Source organism: Dromaius novaehollandiae, chromosome 14, assembly GCF_036370855.1.
Source record: "Dromaius novaehollandiae isolate bDroNov1 chromosome 14, bDroNov1.hap1, whole genome shotgun sequence".
In the NCBI taxonomy this organism is placed as follows: domain Eukaryota; kingdom Metazoa; phylum Chordata; class Aves; order Casuariiformes; family Dromaiidae; genus Dromaius; species Dromaius novaehollandiae.
The window spans coordinates 4288738-4305950 of NC_088111.1; the positions used below are offsets into that span (position 1 = coordinate 4288738).

The 17213-nt window shown below is 43.3% G+C and overlaps 1 protein-coding gene across 8 annotated transcripts in view; it reads left to right on the forward strand.

Annotated features, from left to right (window-relative positions):
• The window catches only part of RNF216 (ring finger protein 216), an 85782-nt gene that overhangs the window by 11688 nt on the left and 56881 nt on the right, over positions 1–17213 (forward strand). For 5 of the 8 annotated variants that reach the window (XM_026095174.2, XM_026095173.2, XM_026095178.2 and 2 more), the window contains exons 3-10: positions 4827–4955; positions 6189–6322; positions 7887–8753; positions 10574–10650; positions 14347–14449; positions 15375–15539; positions 16574–16688; positions 16970–17109. In XM_026095174.2, coding sequence (XP_025950959.2) covers positions 4889–4955; positions 6189–6322; positions 7887–8753; positions 10574–10650; positions 14347–14449; positions 15375–15539; positions 16574–16688; positions 16970–17109 — 1668 coding nt within the window. In that variant the 5' untranslated portion in view covers positions 4827–4888. Of the gene's footprint in view, positions 1–1672; positions 1810–4826; positions 4956–6188; positions 6323–7886; positions 8754–10573; positions 10651–14346; positions 14450–15374; positions 15540–16573; positions 16689–16969; positions 17110–17213 lie in introns of all 8 variants that reach the window. The other 3 variants (XM_064520149.1, XM_026095176.2, XM_026095177.2) reach the window with 2 other exon arrangements.

Sequence of the window (17213 nt, forward strand, 5' to 3'; positions counted from 1 at the left end):
ATTTTGGTTGTGATTTTAGTCTCCTACCTTCCTTGAAGTGCTTTCTGTTTAGTCCTTCTGCCTTGAGCTGAAGCCAGAAAAGAGCCCTTTGGTGTCTAGTCCCATCTTGGGTACTTGGGAGTTCAAGATTTCAATATAAGTAGGAAAAAATACATTAAATTCCCTAGGAGGGAAGTCTCTCTTAGCCTGTCCCTTTAATTTCTAGTGCCATCCAGAGATATTCATTCTGACACAAATGTAAGGTAGAAGGAGGGCATTTGAGTTCTGCTCCAATTACTGCAATGAAGAAATGCCTGCATATACCAGGAGCTTGAATATATGCACAGTACAGACACTTGCTATTTTTAGGTTAGACTCAAAATATGTAATGTGATGTTCAGGGATTTTTGAATGTGTTTTGGAAATTCTTGTTTTTAAGCAACCTACGCGACTGAGAGACCCTCCTGAACTATTAGCAGCAGATTCTTCAACTCGTAGTAGTTATTAGGGCCTGTAGGGTACTCTGTAGGGTATACTTTTTTTTGTGCAAGAACCTTGTTTGGAAAGTACCTGCAACTTGCATGTCAGTCTGAGATCTAGTAAGTTCAGAGAACAGTTACACATAAGTCCCTCATGGTCTGTTTTTTTTATTTCTCCCCCCCCAGTAACTATTCCGTTAATGGGTTTTTCTCCTCAAGTTGCTGTGAGAAAGATCTGCCACAAAGTATTTTATTGCCTGTGCAGTGAAACAACTTGGCTGTGCAAATCATGAATATATGAAGTAATCTGGAAAACGGAGGGAAAATTTAGTAGAATCCCATCTTCAGCAGCATTCTTTATTGTGCTGTCAGCAGCTAGCTTCAAAGTCATGCTAAGAATTTTGCATTATCCTGTTACACTGTAGAGATTCAAGTCCCAAATCCCATTTGGTGTGCTGTAGCGTTGGTAGAAGTTCTTAAGAAAAGAACTGCTTGCCAAGCATGTGTCTGCATGCTGTCAGATCTGCTTTTCTTAAAAGGGAAAAAACCCTTATAGTTCTCGTTTGTGTCCTATACTTGCCTATATTGCAAAGAAGGTGATAGTAGTGTTGGAGCTTAGTTATAGGTAGCCCTATTTTTCAACTATAAATAGGCTCTAGCATTGCTGAGGTAGTGTAAAGGGTGTGGGGTAACTTCTTTCCATCTGCTTTGCTTGCTTTTTATTATGCTGTTAATGTAGGGCAAGACCCTAGGGTAGCTTTGATCATGTTACCGCACATTCTTTGTGGCCCAGTGTTATAAACATGAATAAACTTCTTGATTCATGCCACTAGATGGAACTGGCCCATGCTTATAGATATTTGTTTAAACGTGAATTCCCTATTGAGTATTGACAAAATGAATTACTAGCTGTCTGTGAAAGCTTGGCTTTTACCCTCTCAAAGTAGTGCTTTATAGGCTGCTTCACATTTTTTAATGCAATGTGTTTCGAAAAAGAAGTGGTGCATTGCCAGTTCCTTCCAGGTTTGGCTTTTATTTTTTGTTGCTTTGCCTGTATATTACAGTTAAAGTGCTATTTATTACATTCCTGCCTTTAAACCACCGTGAGTCTTCTGGTGATGTGCACATATCTTTTCCTTCTACAAAGGGAGTAGACTGTCTACTTTCTTAAACTTCGCTTCAGATTATTTTGTGTACCTTTTTGGATGTTCAAGGTTGAAGAGTGCAAGTTCCTTTCTAGATGGACCAGACTTGCCAATGGAGAATGCCATCTTCACAGTAGTCTTACGGCTTATCAATTGCTTTCGGATTTGAACAGCAGTGGTTTAGTTGGCATTGGGCAAAGCACCAGGTGAGCTGTTTGATATCAGTTTAGGAAAAGATTTTTTGGTGATTGTGCTAAGCATTTTTAGTGTTGAACTCCTTTGCCCTGCCCCTACTGAACTCTACTTATGCTTTGCATGCCCCATAGAGGGCAAAGTCCATACTGCTTAGCTTTGGTCAGTAAATGTAAGTGGGCACCTGTCTAGCTTCTGCTGTCTACGCTGCTTGGTGCAAGGGCTAATCTGTGACTTTTGTGTATGTGCTTGTCCCTCCCCAGCCAGCCTCAAGAGTGATCCTTCACCATTTGACAGCCTGAGCGTTGGCATTTGCCTGCCAAACCATTCCCTCATCGACTGTGAGCTTGCACGAAAGCAGCCGAGAGGAGGCAGTTGCTAGCTATGCAGAGCCTGCTGGTCATTGCAAGGAATGCTTTGTGGGACCAGCTTGCCTTCAAGCAGAAGTGGTTGGCATGGATACACTTGATTGGGTCTTGAGAGGCCTGGGTGCTATTCCTGGCCTTGCTTCTAGCCGGCTCAGTGACCTTGGTCACACTGTTCCTTTTTGTGCTTCCATTTCTCCATCTTCTAAATGGCAAGAACAATATTGATACTGTTTTTGAAGTGCTTGGAGGACTGGGGATGAAAAAAAATGCTCTACAGGACTGGGTGATAGCCATGCACAAGTACCAGGGAAAATGGAACTATAATAATACGTATGTGACATATAAAAAGGGCAATGTTTTTGCTAAGTGTGCTTATCCAGCTGCTGAGCTGCTTCTCAGGTGCCTGTCTGCAATGAGAGAAAATGGTTTTGTACCATTCTGGCAAATAAAGTGCTATCCAGAGTAAGACCTCTTTTTTTGTTTGATTGTAAGGAAGTTCAGAAGCTGAAGAACCTAGTGGAACTGATCTAAAAATCTTGAAGTGTGGCCACTGACTAGCATATTGATACTAAAAAGCAACAATATTCCTATGATATTCTAGGGGCTGCTTACTGGAAACTGGGTGTTCTCCTGAAGTTTCAGGGCTCGAATGTAGGGGTAGTGGCATATTTGTAGAAATAGTGGTTAAGGAGACCTCTCAAGGTCTCTAGTCCAACCTCCCCCTTAAAGCGGGACTAGTGCCAGTGCTGGGACCAGATGAGCTGCAGCTTTTTCTAGTCAAGCCTCAAAAACCACTAGGTTGGAGGTTCTGCGATGTAAAGGGAAGACTACTTCTGGCACTGAACCGTGCTACTGGCACCCATTATATGTGTTCAGCAAGTGTCCTGCCCTGCAGATGTGAAGATGCTGTTTCCTTGCTCCTTCATCCTGGTGCCTGCAGTGAGAGGCTCTGGGACCAGGTCTGGGCACTGCTCTGCAGAAGGGATATGTTTTCCTACCTAGAAGCTGGCTAGGTCGCCAGTGTTGCCATACAGAGTGTGCTTTGTGAAGTGTGCTTTTGGTTTTGGCTTTTTCTAAAACAAATGTTTTTGTATATTTTAGATTATACACTTATATTTTATCTTCTATTAAAATATTTTGAAGATGGTGGTGATGACTAATTCCTGGTGTTAGGTGTATGTATCTACTATGCTTTTAAATTGATTTTTTTCATCTTGCTCTGCTAGCTGCAAATCCTGCTCCCTGCAGAGGAGGTTAAGTAGAATTGTTGAGGAGGAATTTGTGCTGCTCTTCTGGGCTAGCTAACAGGATTTTATGGCAGACTTGCCACTTTCTTCTGACTTATGCATCAGTAAATATTTCCATAATGCAGATATCTGTGCTCTAGTAATGAGACAAATACTTCTCTATAAAAAGGCATCCTTTTGTGCTCCAGTGATCAAATTGTGCTGAGAGTTCCTGTATGTATTCAACTGTTCTGCGATGGTGGGCACTGAGAGCTACAGGCTGACAGAGCATAAAATGGAAACCTATTGTGCGGGTTGAAATGATTCCTCTGATCTCCTAATCCTGTTCTGGAGCCTCCAGCCAGCACATTGTGCCTGTCCAAGAACAGGTGGCAGCAGGAAATTTTAGTCCCAAATGCTCTGTCCTGTGAAGGAACTTGGTCCCTGTTGTGCTGTCTCTTCAGTTTGGGAGCAGGTGGCATATCCTGGAATTTATACCAAGCCCTCCTTGAAGAGGGAATGTCTCATAAATCGGGGAAGGCCTATCTTTAAAATAGCAGATGATGGCAAGAAAGTGTGTTCTGTAACTGTGACTTGTAACTCTGTTAACAAAGCAGCGACAGTAACACGCACTTACGCGCTCCCCCGCCGGGGGTGCAGCTTCTTTCTGAAGCCTCAATAGCGTGAACATTGCTGGAAGTGAGCTGCAAAGCATCTCTGACCCCTCCGAAGCTGTCTCGGCTTGGCAGGCGCACAAGGGAATTCAGGCTTTGATAAAATAGTCTCTCCATTGAGTAACTTTTTTACAGTTCAACTTCTCAGTAGTCAGGCCTGCCAGTCTCGCTGCTGGCTGTTCACCTTGATGCTAATATTAGCATTTCTTGCGTACTAATGGGTGGCATGGCTTGTTTCCTAATGTTACATGCAGCAGGGGATGGTTGTTAATGACGCTGAGCCTGAGATGCCAACTCGTGTGTGCAGGGTCGTCCTGCGGCAGCTCGGGCACCTGGCTTGTGCTTCTCCTGCCAGTAGATGGTGGCAGAAGCACCACTATGCAAGCCGATGCATCGGGCTTTTGCCTTCTTGGAAACCAGAGGAGTTCTGATCTGCGGAAATAGGGTTTGAATCCTGACTGGACAAAGTGCATCTCCTCCCTCCCTGTGATTGCATAGCTATAAGCATCTTCGTGTTTTCTCCATAAAAGCTTTTTAGGCCTGTTTGTACTCTTCAGTCATGCTGTCCTAACTGTCTCAACAGAAAACTAAAATGTGTCTTTCTAGGCACTGAGAACTTCTTTAGGAAGAATATCCTCTTGGAGAGGCTGTGCTGGGAAAGCCAGCAGAATCCCAATGATGCTCTAGTGACTGTCTCAGAAAAGTTTGATTAGGATGTTGCTAAATATGTATTGCTATCTTCTTTTTTAATGTTGTCTTCTAGTTCCTCTTGCTAGCCTGACTGCCATGCCTGGGCATTGATGCTTCTGGGTGCAGCTGTTTAAAATGGCAGAGAGAGGTGGGAATGAAGAGGTAATTCACTTGAACAGCTTCCGTAGCCACAGAGGGAAAGGTGAGTACTGACCCGTGCATATTTCCAAAACTGTCTCATGAAACTGTGTTAACAAGCAGCAGGATTAAAAGATATTAAACTGGCAAGTGATGTTAATGGGAAAGTGCTAACAGCCTGTTTTGCTGTGTCATATAACACTCTGTTATGCCTTATTTTCTGTGGGTGGTAGTGAGGTCTGTCATTTTATACTGACACTTGAAATATTTTGCTCTGCCCTCTTGGGTTTTTTTTTTGTTGCCTTAAGGCGGACAAGTAACTTCTTGGAAATACCAAAGCCATGTAGAGATATTCAAGCTGGTTGGAGGGGCTCATTGTGTTTCAACCTTTTAAGGGCTTCAGAGGAACGAGGCAGGGTTTGCATTCATATCCTACTAGGACTGTATGCATTGGCACTTGTTCCTCCATGAGTGGAATTCAGAATGACACTTTCTCTGTACGTGTGAAGGATGGTAAATGAATACTCCAAATAAGTGAATACTTAAACCTATTGAGTGATACAGTTGTGTGTTGGTTTACCGTAGAGTTATTAAAGTACAAACCAAAACACTGTTTCAAATCATAGAGACAAAGCATGGATGTACACTATCTATTCAGCACAGAAGTTGCATGTTTCTGGCTGGAACTTCTCTTCTGAGTTCCAGAAATTCTGTTCATTAGCATCCATGTTTCTCTGTTGACAAGCCATGAGAGACAGCCTGTTATTTAGATGACAGCCTTATCTGCTGCACCCAGACCCAGGGGCTCTATCCCTCCCTTGCATAAGGTATTCCTACAAGGTCGCACCCTTTCAGAAGAGGCCGGATTGCACTGGGGACCTTACCTCTCCTCTAGACCAAAATGCATAGACCTCGGGATACTGAAAGTTCATGACTTCTCTGCAAAAACTAGTAGATGCTTTGTACCTGGCTTACTTGAAATAGTTTTTGCAGTAGCTTGACTCCTGCTAAAGTCTGGGATAGCAGAATCTCTGTGCAGTATTAATTAGTGAATGTTTCATGCATATGCTGTTGTAGATTCTTGAGCTGTAGTTTGTGCAGGTCTTTCCCTCGGTGGGCTGAGGGACATGGGAGTGGCTGTAACGCAAGTTGCAGAGGAACCAGTGACCTTTGAGCACTTCCCTGTTGCTGCAATGCAAATGTAAAGATAGCTTTTTCAGATGCTTCAGTGCTTTTTGCCTTGTAATTTCAGCTGTGTACCTTTAGCAAATAGCTAACTTTACCTGCTTTACTACAGACTGGATAAACCACAGAGACGAAGGTCTTATCACAATATCGGATTCCTCGGATGAAGAATTACCTTTGTTGCTGGAAACGCCGGCCCAGCAGCGGCGCGAGGAAGATGACGATGATGTAGTCATCTTGGCAGAGGTAGTCCTTCATTTTTGTACGTTTTGCTGCTTTATCTGTTGCCTTTATAGCCAGTTTCTGTGCAAATATCAATGTTCCTCAGAGTCCTGTCCAGTTACAGTAGTTTACTTGGCATGTCTGAAATGAATGTTGAAATGATGGCGTTTTGCTGGGTTTAAGTGTTCAATCATATGTTGGGTATGACAGGGGAAACCTAGACTGGTGAACTGTATTGTATTTAAATTTGTTTAATGAAGGCTGTAGCTTCCATAAAACTATCTTGCCCTAGAAAGGTGGAATGCTTTGTAAGAGGACCTGTAGTCTGCTTGGGCTGCTGCTCTAGTTAATGAGACTCTTGCTTGGCTGGTAGTAGCAAACATCTCTTGTCTACTATTTCCAATAAGCTTTTGTGCTCGACGCTGATCCCGAGCAGTCTTGTGTGGGTGTCTAACCACTCATTCTTTGGGTGTATGGTGGAGTAGGTTGAAAAGCAATTGTCTTCTCCTGCATACCACTTTTATGTGGGCATTTGCAGTAGAGCAGCTGTTACGCTGCTAGTTCATATTCCGATTTACTGCAGAGTGGCCTGTAGCCGTATTCTAAGCAGGTCCAACCTCTCATAGTAGAAAATCTGGTTCTTTAAATTTCATATTTCCCCCAGAATTAGAACTTCACAGAGGTAGCACTGGCACTTTCCAAACTGTTGAGTAGCTGACACGGTAGAAGACCTATAAAGTTGAAGTGACTGCAAGAAGCTGAAAGATTTTAAACAGAAATACATTTTTGTTGTTCTATAAAATGTATGTCTTCAAACCTTGGTTGACCCCATATGCTTTATGTTCCACTATTCTATTTGGATTGGGGGGATGTTGCTGACACTTGAATTGTAGCTTTACAAAGCCAGCCTACTTGACAAACCTATCTTTTTTTTCTCTACCAGCACAGGCAGTCACACCGGAGGGTGAGGTGCTTCAGCTTCTCTTGATGATTTCTACTATTTAATTTCACATTTAAGCTATTTTAAGAGTATATTTGAATTTTTCATTGAAATAACAAGAGGCACTGAGAAGATGGGTTTCTAAGCTGGCTTTTTTCTTTCTTTTTTTTTTAACAAAAAAGTAGTAGGGACTTTTCAAAACCTCTTTGTATACAAAAGTCTTAGCCTGCCAGAAGCAGGAAGAAGGCCAGAGATTACCATTTTGAGCTTTGATTCCTGCTACCTGCTTAAATGATTTGATGAGTTGAGATGCAAATATGCTGTCAGCTAGTTTCTACTTCCAAGAGTATTTTACTGGGAGTGGAGTGGAGGTTGGGGTAAGCTCAGGAGAGTAGTCCAGTCTGAAAGTCCTGTGCATCCTCAGTTTGCCAAACGTTCTCTGCTGTGAGCACTTGGGGATGGGCCAAGGATGGAGTAAAACTGATCAGGATTCAATGACATAAAAGCAGTTTTATGCTTGGTGCTAAATGGACTTTTCATCTACCTCCTATCAGAAATGTGACCAGATGCAAAAGATGGTCTGGAGCAAGGACTCTGACGTGCAGAAAAGAGCTCCCTCTGCTTACTCTTGTCTGTCTGTCTTTTCAGACCCCAAAGCATCAGCAGCTTCTGCGTCCTAATGTCATCAGACCTGCTGCTCAGTGGCAGGGTGCAAACACTATAGGAGAAGGAGGATCTAAAGGTGCCGTAGGGCCCTTGAGGAGCATATATCTGCAAGATGAGATCTCAACTCTGCTGTGCCAGAGAGACCGGTATAATCGTATGGTGGAGAGCAGTGCTGGACCAAGCAGGGATGAGAACATGAACCTTGCCTTGCAGCAGCCTGGACCCTCTGAGCCTAATGGCCCCAGATTTGAAATTAGGAGCAACCAGGAGCCTGGACCCAGTTTGTTTCCAGCAATAAAGACAAGTCCGCAGCTTGTTAACAGGGGTGTCATTAATCTGGAGAAAGCAGATTTTCCACCACAAGCGAAGGAAAAGGTGGAAGCCCAGGGCTGGCAAGGAGAGGACTTGGAGCCAGAGCCCTTACAGAACCTCAGAGGAACAGCTGCTGCCGCCCCCGTGGGTGGGCAGGTGATCCAAGAGAACAGCCAGGTGGATCACCCACATGTCCAGCCATCGGAAAGCAAGCCGCATGCTGTAGTAAATGGCTGTGCTCCTCAGCAAGGCCAGCCGGAAGCAGACCCAGGATCTCTGAGGGCTTATGGAGAGGAGGCTCCTGGGCCAGCCTTCCCTAGACCTGAACCACAGCAGGATGGGATTCCAGGTCCTGCTTCGCCCCAGCCAGCTCATCCACCAGAAGAAACGAGAGGTCAGCAGGCAGCAATGGACAATGAACAGCCAGGCCCGGCATTCCCAGGGCAGGACTCGCATGAACTTGGCTCTAGTAATGTGCCAGAACAAGGAGCTGCTGGGCAGGAGCAAGACCTCACTGCACTGCTCATCAGAGAGACGGTAAGTATTCCCCCATGCTTGTTTGCCTTCAATGCGCACATTGTTTTCAGACAGGTATTTCAAGGTATGTCATGTTTCATGTGCTCAAAGCACAGCTCCTATTGACTTCTGCTGCAAATCCTCTGCACTCGGCCAAGTATCGGATAGGTGCAAGGTGAGGAGCATGCAATGAACTGTCTTGGAGAAGCTTGGTTTGGAGGACTAACCTGTTCTATGGCAGAAGCGAGGGGAGGATGTGAACCTTGAGGGCATCATTTGGTTTAGGGTTGGCTGTGGGTCTAGGGAATTTAGCAGAACTGACTGCAGGGTTTCAAGGGCACAGTGAGGCAAAATGAGTCTGCTCTTAATGGTTTGTTTGCAGCTCTGTTCTCTTAAAGGCTACTTCCTTCCCAAGTATACTTTTTTCTTGTCTGGCTGACCTATAACTCAGGTTTGTACAGCTGGCTTAGAGATGGATTTAGAACTAAACAAGTAAAACTGATACTAAATGCAGGTGGACGGGGAGAGGGGCAGAACAGAGAAAGTTTAGGGACACATTGCTGGGACCGATGACCACTTTCAGCTGGTTCTCCCAGCCAGAGCAGTCTGAACCATGGCCATGTAAAGGCCACCATAATTCAGGGCTAACTTCCCTTGCAGTGTAGATTTCAAAGCAGTAGCTCTGAGGGGATATTGGAGAGGCAGAGTGAAGATGATGTTTAAACTCTCCACGCACACGTGCTTCCGTACACCTACTAGGTTGGATGGTTTCCAACTGTGCATGTGAAACTTCGCACAGAGGGGCACTAGCCACAACTACTGACTGGCAAAGGAAGGCACTCCTTGTCTTTGGCCCATTCACAAACATGGGTAATGTGGTGTGTATATAAGGTACTGTGGTGATGCCCTGCATCTGCTGTTTCCCCTCTCCTCCAGTGCCATGTCTGCTGTTGATTGTTAGATGGGAAATATCTTTCCTTGATGCCTTAAGGAATAACTTTCCTTAAACAAGTGTAAAGATCTGTCTTAATTCTCCCCTAAAGTCATTCTTCCCCATCCCATATCTGATTCTATTTGTGAAAATCAAGGCTGAGAAAGTACTTTTGTTCTTATTCTCAAAGTAGTAGCCCAATGAAATTCCACTCTTCTTGAGTAAGAGCTTGTTGATCAGTGACCGGCTCTGGTAAGGTGGACAAATAGATACTCTTGTGTTATCAGAGTTGCTTGACAACCCTGACAAGTTCAATCTTGCAAAGCAAAATACCACCTGGCACAATCAACTGCAATACCTGTACAGAAACCCAAGGAGCAGAGGGCACCTCTTTGCTGCTCTTTCCACGTAGCCAGTGCTGGGAGGGCTTTTACAGAAATGCCAATAAAGGTTTGTTTTTTCTGTCTGGTCTCATCAACACTGTCTGGTTGCTTTGAATGAGTATATGTATCTTTTTCCTTTCTGCTTTGGAATGTTGTCTTTCCGCAGGCAATCCGAAACTCCTTAGTCCTCTGTAGGTAAATATTAGCTCTGCTTGTGTTGTAGATCGCGCCTGTGTGTCTCCTGTTTCTGTCCACCCTGAATCATTTGTCAAGCCAGCTGCTCATGGCCCCTCACATCGCTACCCGCATTCTTGTGAGAAAGAGCTGTTAGTCATCCCGTGGAGGAAAGGAAAGCCAGCGGATTGCAGTATCCAGGGTGGCTGGATGTACGTGGCCTCTTAGAACCCACTCTGGCCCCTGTCTCGGGCATACTAGATAATTATAAACTTCTGTCTTTGGTGCTGTTGCTAGGTTGTGCTGCGCAGCTCCTCTAACACCTACATAACCTTTAGCTTTTCCTACTGTAGGAAGCAAGATTCCCTGATGTGAAGAAGGAATATATTGAAGAGCTAATCAGCATCAAGAACTGCTATGACTTAAATGTGTAAGTATAGAGCTGAGGGGCCAGAGCATGTCATACAGCAGTCTGGCTACAGTCACACTTCCACTGCTCCTCTTGCTAATGCTGCTGTTTCACAGCATATAAAGGGCGGGAGTCAGTGCTACCTCGGTAGTGCCAAAGAGCATAGATTATTTTTTTTCCCCTTCTAATGAAGCTCTTCTAATGCAACACTTAGTTCTTTGGCTTTGTAATTCTGACATCACACTTCAGTTTCTCTGCTTTTGTTAAGGTGATTTGCAAATGCTCTGTTGCTGGTTATTTGATTATTTAAGGATGTCACATATCATTTCCCCTAACTATTGCAAGGTTCCATAGGATAAGATATTGAGATGACTTTTTTTTATAAAACATAGTTCAAAGGTGGGTTGGTGAGTTCTGAATTGGGGAAGATAGTTTCCTGCCTCTTCATTTCATTTGGCTTTTGGCTTTTTCCAGGCAAAGCTGAAGCCATCCTGGACTCCCTCATTTGATGCGTGATGCTGATTTTTCCATCCCCTTTGCTTAATCGAGTAGCAGTGGTACTGTTGACTTCTCTCAAGTCACTTCTTGCAGACAGAGTAGAGCAAACACGTTTCAAGAGTATTGATTCTAGATAGCTGCTGATGGACTGGTTTTGATCAAGTTGAGCAGAAGTGTGGGCTGGGAAGGGAAGTAGGCAGTAGAAAAAAGTTTAAGAACTGTCACTTTCCCAGTTCTGCTAGCAGCTCAAGAAGCCCCCAGTGTTAGCAATCGTATTAAATATGCCTGTGAATCATGTTAGAATCAAAAAATTAAGCTGTTAACCTTTTTCTGTTAAATTCTGTCTTCTTCCTACCCTTTTGGATAAAGCTTGCACATTCGAAGAGTGAAAGATTGTGTGTTGGCACCAGCAAATGCTGGGGAGGGAGCTGTCTGAAGTAAATTACTCTTTGACTTGTCTGATGTTAGGTGGTATCTCTCTGCAGCTGTTGCTGCTATCTGAAATGTTGAAATTAGTTATATGGTATGAGAATGCAGTATAGATGTTGGTTATTAGAGTATTCATTCCAACTTGTATGAATCTGATGCCCTTTGTGGTTAACTAGGGCACTAATTAAGCAATATCGAAGTATGTGAGGCTTACAGTTATTTATTGGACCATAAAAAAGTTAACTGGAAGGGAACTAAGGATGAGCCCATCCACTGGGCCTTGATTTCCAGTTTGCTGCCTTTGTCTATGTCATGAAGTCATGTCTTCAGAGCACGACTTGTTGGTTAGAAATTTTAAGATTTTAATTTCTTTCTTCACTTCTGAAAGTGCATTCCCTGCAGTAGTGGCCTGTTTAGCATGAGAAGCTTTTGGATGCCTGCACTGTGTACTTGATGCACCTAAGACTGGATGCTTATATTGGGATTGTAGAAGACTACTAGGGCTGTAGGCTGTTCCTCAGGGTGATCAGCCCATTACAGTTGGGCATCTAGCTGCAGGATCTTCACACAGATGGTGTGGAAAAACTCATTAGTGTATCCTGCAGGGATCAGGCAAAGCCTGATAGAATTAAATCCCAGTATCAGCCTCTCTCAGTCTTAATGTGTTCCTTCCCTTCTTGCTCCTGAAATCCCTCCTTTCTATTGTGCACCACAGAACCAGTGGGATGAAAAGGCACTTACAGGCTTCCTTGTAGGCCATCTACAGTGTCTGCTCAGTGGTGCATTACACACTTACTGGGTGATAAAGGTTTCTTCCCCATATTTTTATTTCTTTATCCAAACTACCTTTTGAGTTGTCACTGCATCTTTTGTTTTGGAACAAATGGGTCAAAGGACTGGTCAGCCTATCTGGCAGGATCTCTCTGATGTCCATGGTATGTCAAGCTGAATCAGGCTTGAAATATAATAAGTAAGGGTGGCTGGGTTTGGACAGGAATGAGGCTTTTAACTGGCTCTGTGTCCTGTGGTGCAGATAGTAATGAACAGCGCTGCAAGCGTGTGTGCACTGCACACTGGGACGCACTTAACTAATTGTCAGACATATTGAAGGTTAACATGTCTGAAAATCCTGAGCATTGAAGTGGCAACTCGCAGAATAGTTCAAATGTATTCTGACTGTGCCACAGCTGAAATCCTTACATCTGAGCTTCAATGATTTGAGGTCCTTGAAGTTCTGCTTTTGCTGGATTTAGAACAGTTACCCTTTACAAAAGGGAGGGGGGGAAAGGCTGGATGCTATTAAATGCTCAATGCCAAGATATTTTGTTGTTTTCAGAAATGATTGTCTTAAAACTTTCCACTGATGTGAAAGATAAGATGTGAGAACTCCTCTTAGCAGGGTATCATCTATTCAGCTTTTGTGTGCAGAGGCATTCACATTTAGTCAAAAGCTTCTGGCTCAATATGTCAATACCTGATTAAACAAAAAGAAATGCCTCTGCTTTGAATGTAAAAGAAGGGCTAAAGTAATTGTGCTGTGATAGTGGGTTAATGCTTTAAGGCAGTTCAGATTTCTTAATTAAGGACTGATTTCTGACATCAGGAATGTAAATTAGCAGCAATTATGTCTTTGCTCCATCTAGCACCTTTTCATTCAAAAAGTTTTACAAATGTTAATTGCTCCTTGTAGCTCCTTTCAGATGGGTATTATCCTCAGTTGGGGAAACTGAGGAACAGCTTATGTGACTTGACCCAACTAGCACAGCTGGTTGGTGACAGAGTTGAGAATAAGCTGTGAAAGTCTCATTCAAATAGCCTACAACAGACTTTCTCCTTCAAAAGGGCTTCTAAAGTGTCTGGAGCTCTGGCATTGCACATATCCTTAGACTACTTGCTAGGGTCTCCTCTATGCTGAAACACTCTTAAGCTAAATCTAACTGACAAAGTTTATAATTTTTTTTTTGTGTGTGATCAGACCTCAGCTATGCTGGATTTAGAGGGTAGTAATCATGTAATTTTTCAACTTAATCATTATTCTTAAATGCTAGAGCAGTTTCCAGTGTGAGTTGGATAATGCCTGTCTGATTTCAAGCCTTATTACAATAAACCTGTGTTCAGAGTACACACCTTAGGTAAACCCAGTTTAAACATGTTTTTATCTCAGCTTTAATGTGAAAGCAGATGAAGACTGGAACTTAATTAAAATTTGACTCTAATCCATCCAGGAAGACATCAGCCTTTCGCAGGTTTTGTGGGAGATTTTAAGCTTATTCTTCCAGGGGTGCATTTATACTAGCTGCTGTAGATGTCAGCTGTGTTTGAGTTAATGCTGCTATGCTGTGACCATTCTTTCTTGTATGGTCTTCATAATGTTAATTCCAGAGTAGCAGAAAGTTAGTATACTTTGACTTTTAGTCATGCAAGATCTGACTTGTACTCAAGGGAGGTGATACTTTACGTGGATTACCCATTGACGTAAGAGTAGGGAAGTGAACCTGTTTCCCCACTGGCATGGGATAGTAGTAGCTCACCCATACGGACTTCTGTTATATAAATGTAACTGTCGAAAGGCAAATCTGTTTGCTTTTCCTTTTGCAGTCATACAGCATTCTTTACCTAATTCTAAGTCATTTAGGTTCAGTTTGCTCTAGCCTGAGACCTCTCTTAGTTCTTATAGGACAGGCTGTAACTTGCCTGCCCAGCCTCTCAGTTGTGGGATACTAAAAACTTGAAAAGTGAGGAATGAACCTGAGCTCCCAAACCCTCAAGTAACCATGTTTATCTTTTCAGACTTTGTAACTTTCTCCTGGAAAATCCAGATTACCCAAAGAAGGAAGGCAGAGTGGTTTTAAATCCCAGCAGCAGCCTGCTTGCCAGCCAAGATGAGACAAAGGCAAGTGAGAAAGCCTCATCTGTAGCGTGCCTCCCATTAAGTGTATTCAACCTGAGCTGATCTTGGGATGTGTTGTTCTATTAGTGTGTATTTGTGGAGTGGCTGACTGTGCTGGGCTCTTATAGGAGGCCTCTGGGTGCATCTAAACTGATGTTAAGTAACAATAGTTAGTTGCTTGTAAGATGACTTCAAGACTCTCATGTTTTACTACTGTGTAGCTTCAGCTTGCCTGCTTTTCTCCCTTCAGCCAGTCCCTGTGTCCTGCCTGCTTGTTGGCTACCTCTCACCTGGAGTGTTCATTTTGGTCACTTACCTAGTAATTTGGTTCTTCTGTTGCATGAAATAGACTTGGACATTGTCTCGTGTGACATTTAGGCATTGCCTTTTAGCTTCCTAACTGAGAATCTTCCTACAGTTTCTTGACTTTTTTTTTTCCCCCTAATAGTCTCTTTGACAAAGACTTTTCTCCCTGAAATGCTCTCTCTAAGTAAATTGAAATGACTGTATGTGACTTGAGATGTCGATACTGAATACCTCTTTCTGCTCTGGGAAGTATCTCTCAAACTTGAGCTGGTGAAGCTGTTCACCCTTTATGGTAACACAAGACAGTGTGAGAAGAGGATATGTATTTGTGTAGCCACACTCCGATGGCTGTAAGCTAGTTGGCTTGGATCCTGCTGGGAGCAGAGCTGCCGAGTGGTGCAGCTCGGGGCAGGCTACCTGCACAGTGTGTACCCCAGTGAGCTTCACATGCCGTGCTGTGCTCTAAGCTCATGCTTGGGTATGTGCTCAGAACAGGGTGCCGTGTAACTTGAGTTTTGTGCGGTCTAGCAGAAGCTCCTGACTGAAAGATGGGTTGTTTGGGGGTGTTTTTGTGTGTCTGTAAAAGCCTTTTTATATCCTCTTGTCTTTTGCATTTTCTTAGGTGCCTAAAGTGGACTACTTTGACTTTTCCAAACTTGCCCCACTTGATCAGCGGTGCTTTATTCAAGCAGCTGACCTCCTTATGGCAGACTTCAAAATGCTGAGCAGTCAGGACATTAAGTGGGCACTGCACGAACTCAAAGGACACTATGCAATCACGCGAAAGGTTCTTCAGTTCAAATCTTTTTTTTTTTTTGCTAGTCACCTTTCCTCCTCTGAGGAGAGCAATGTGATATCTCTTGCCTTACTGCATTATCTGCTTGTGTGTGTGGTAGTATTTTTATATTCTGCCTTTCCTTTCAAAAAGTATTTGTCCATTTAGTTGAGAGATTTGCAAAATTTATCAGCCACAGAAAGTTGTTGCACTTTGGTGTCCTAGGAAAGTTAGGAGGCACTAGCTAGTTGATGGTGGGCGGTGGATTAAACCGAGAAATGCTCCTGTACTTTGCTGCTGGAGTGGGGCATAATTGCCAGTAAAGCCTAGACTAGCCAAGTCTTAAGACACTTAACTGCTGTGATTGGTTTCTAACTGACTACATATAATTGAAGAGGAGCCAGAGTCTCTCATTGGCCTGCTCCTCATTCTCATGATTTGCAAAATGAATCATATACTCCTTGTAAAAGAATGTCACTGTAATGGAACTTCAAAGAAGCTTGTTCAAGTATCAACAAGCTAAATGTGAATGCGGTCTCAAGTTTTTGACCTGGAGCTACTCTTCTGATACGTTTCTCTTGCTTGAGCTTCTTTCCAAGAGTTAACTTTAAAAAAGTAAAAAGAAACAAGGGGCAAGGTGGTGTCTTTTTCATTTGAGTGATTGAGTGTTGAGTAGCTGAATTGAGCAAAAGCAGGTGGGTCTAGCTCTAAACTTTCAGAAAAGAAGCTTCAAAAAAAATTGAGCTCTGTTGCATTGAAATGAACACTAGTTGTTTTAGAGATAAGCTGAAGTGTTGCAAAGCGTCGTTCAACTCTGCCTGAACAGGTGGCTCTTTTGTGTTTATGAAATGATTGTTATAAATTCATAAAGCAACAAGATGGATAAAGGGTAGAGAGGTAGGCTTACCTTTATAAGGTGTTTAGCTTTCCTGTTTCTAAATCGATCTTATGCACAATTTGTTCGTGCAGTGCTTTAATTTGATGTGCTTGCTTCTGTTTTCTTCCAGAGAGCAGAAAGGATTTATGCCTATATGTTGTTTTTCTAGGCCTTTTCTGATGCCATCAAGAAATGGCAGGAGCTGTCTCCAGAAACCAGTGGGAAAAGAAAAAGGAGGAAAGAAATGAATCAGTTTTCATATATAGATTTCAAATTTGAGCAAGGTAAATACCAAGTGGTATGCATGATGCTCTCTGCATGGATACTGTAAGCAGAGCTGGCTTGCAGAGGAAAGTACTATTGTTGGAAGGGGCTGTAGTTCCCATCTATGTCTCTGTCATTGTCTAGAATCTGTTTTGAAGATATTCTTCACTAGTGCATCTGCTTGGCGCAGTGCTGTTTGAGATGCTGGAGTTGTGTGGCTGGTAGTGTGTAGAGGAGGAAGGGTTTAAGCTTTACTCTTGCTGCCCCATCCCACTTAATTGTACCTTTAACTCTGCTTTAGGTGATGTGAAAATTGAGAAGCGGATGTTCTTCCTGGAGAATAAGAGACGGCACTGGAGGTCCTATGACCGGCTCTCACTTCTCCCACCGGTGCTCCTAGAACAGGAATTCTATGAGCAGAAAGTTAAAGAGATGGCAGAGGTGAGTGGCAGGAGCTGCTTTGATCTTGTGGGGCAAATTATTTCAGCTGTTGTAAAGGTCTTGGCCTTAAGCGTGGAAGTACGTCTCTTTTGGAAGTCGAACGC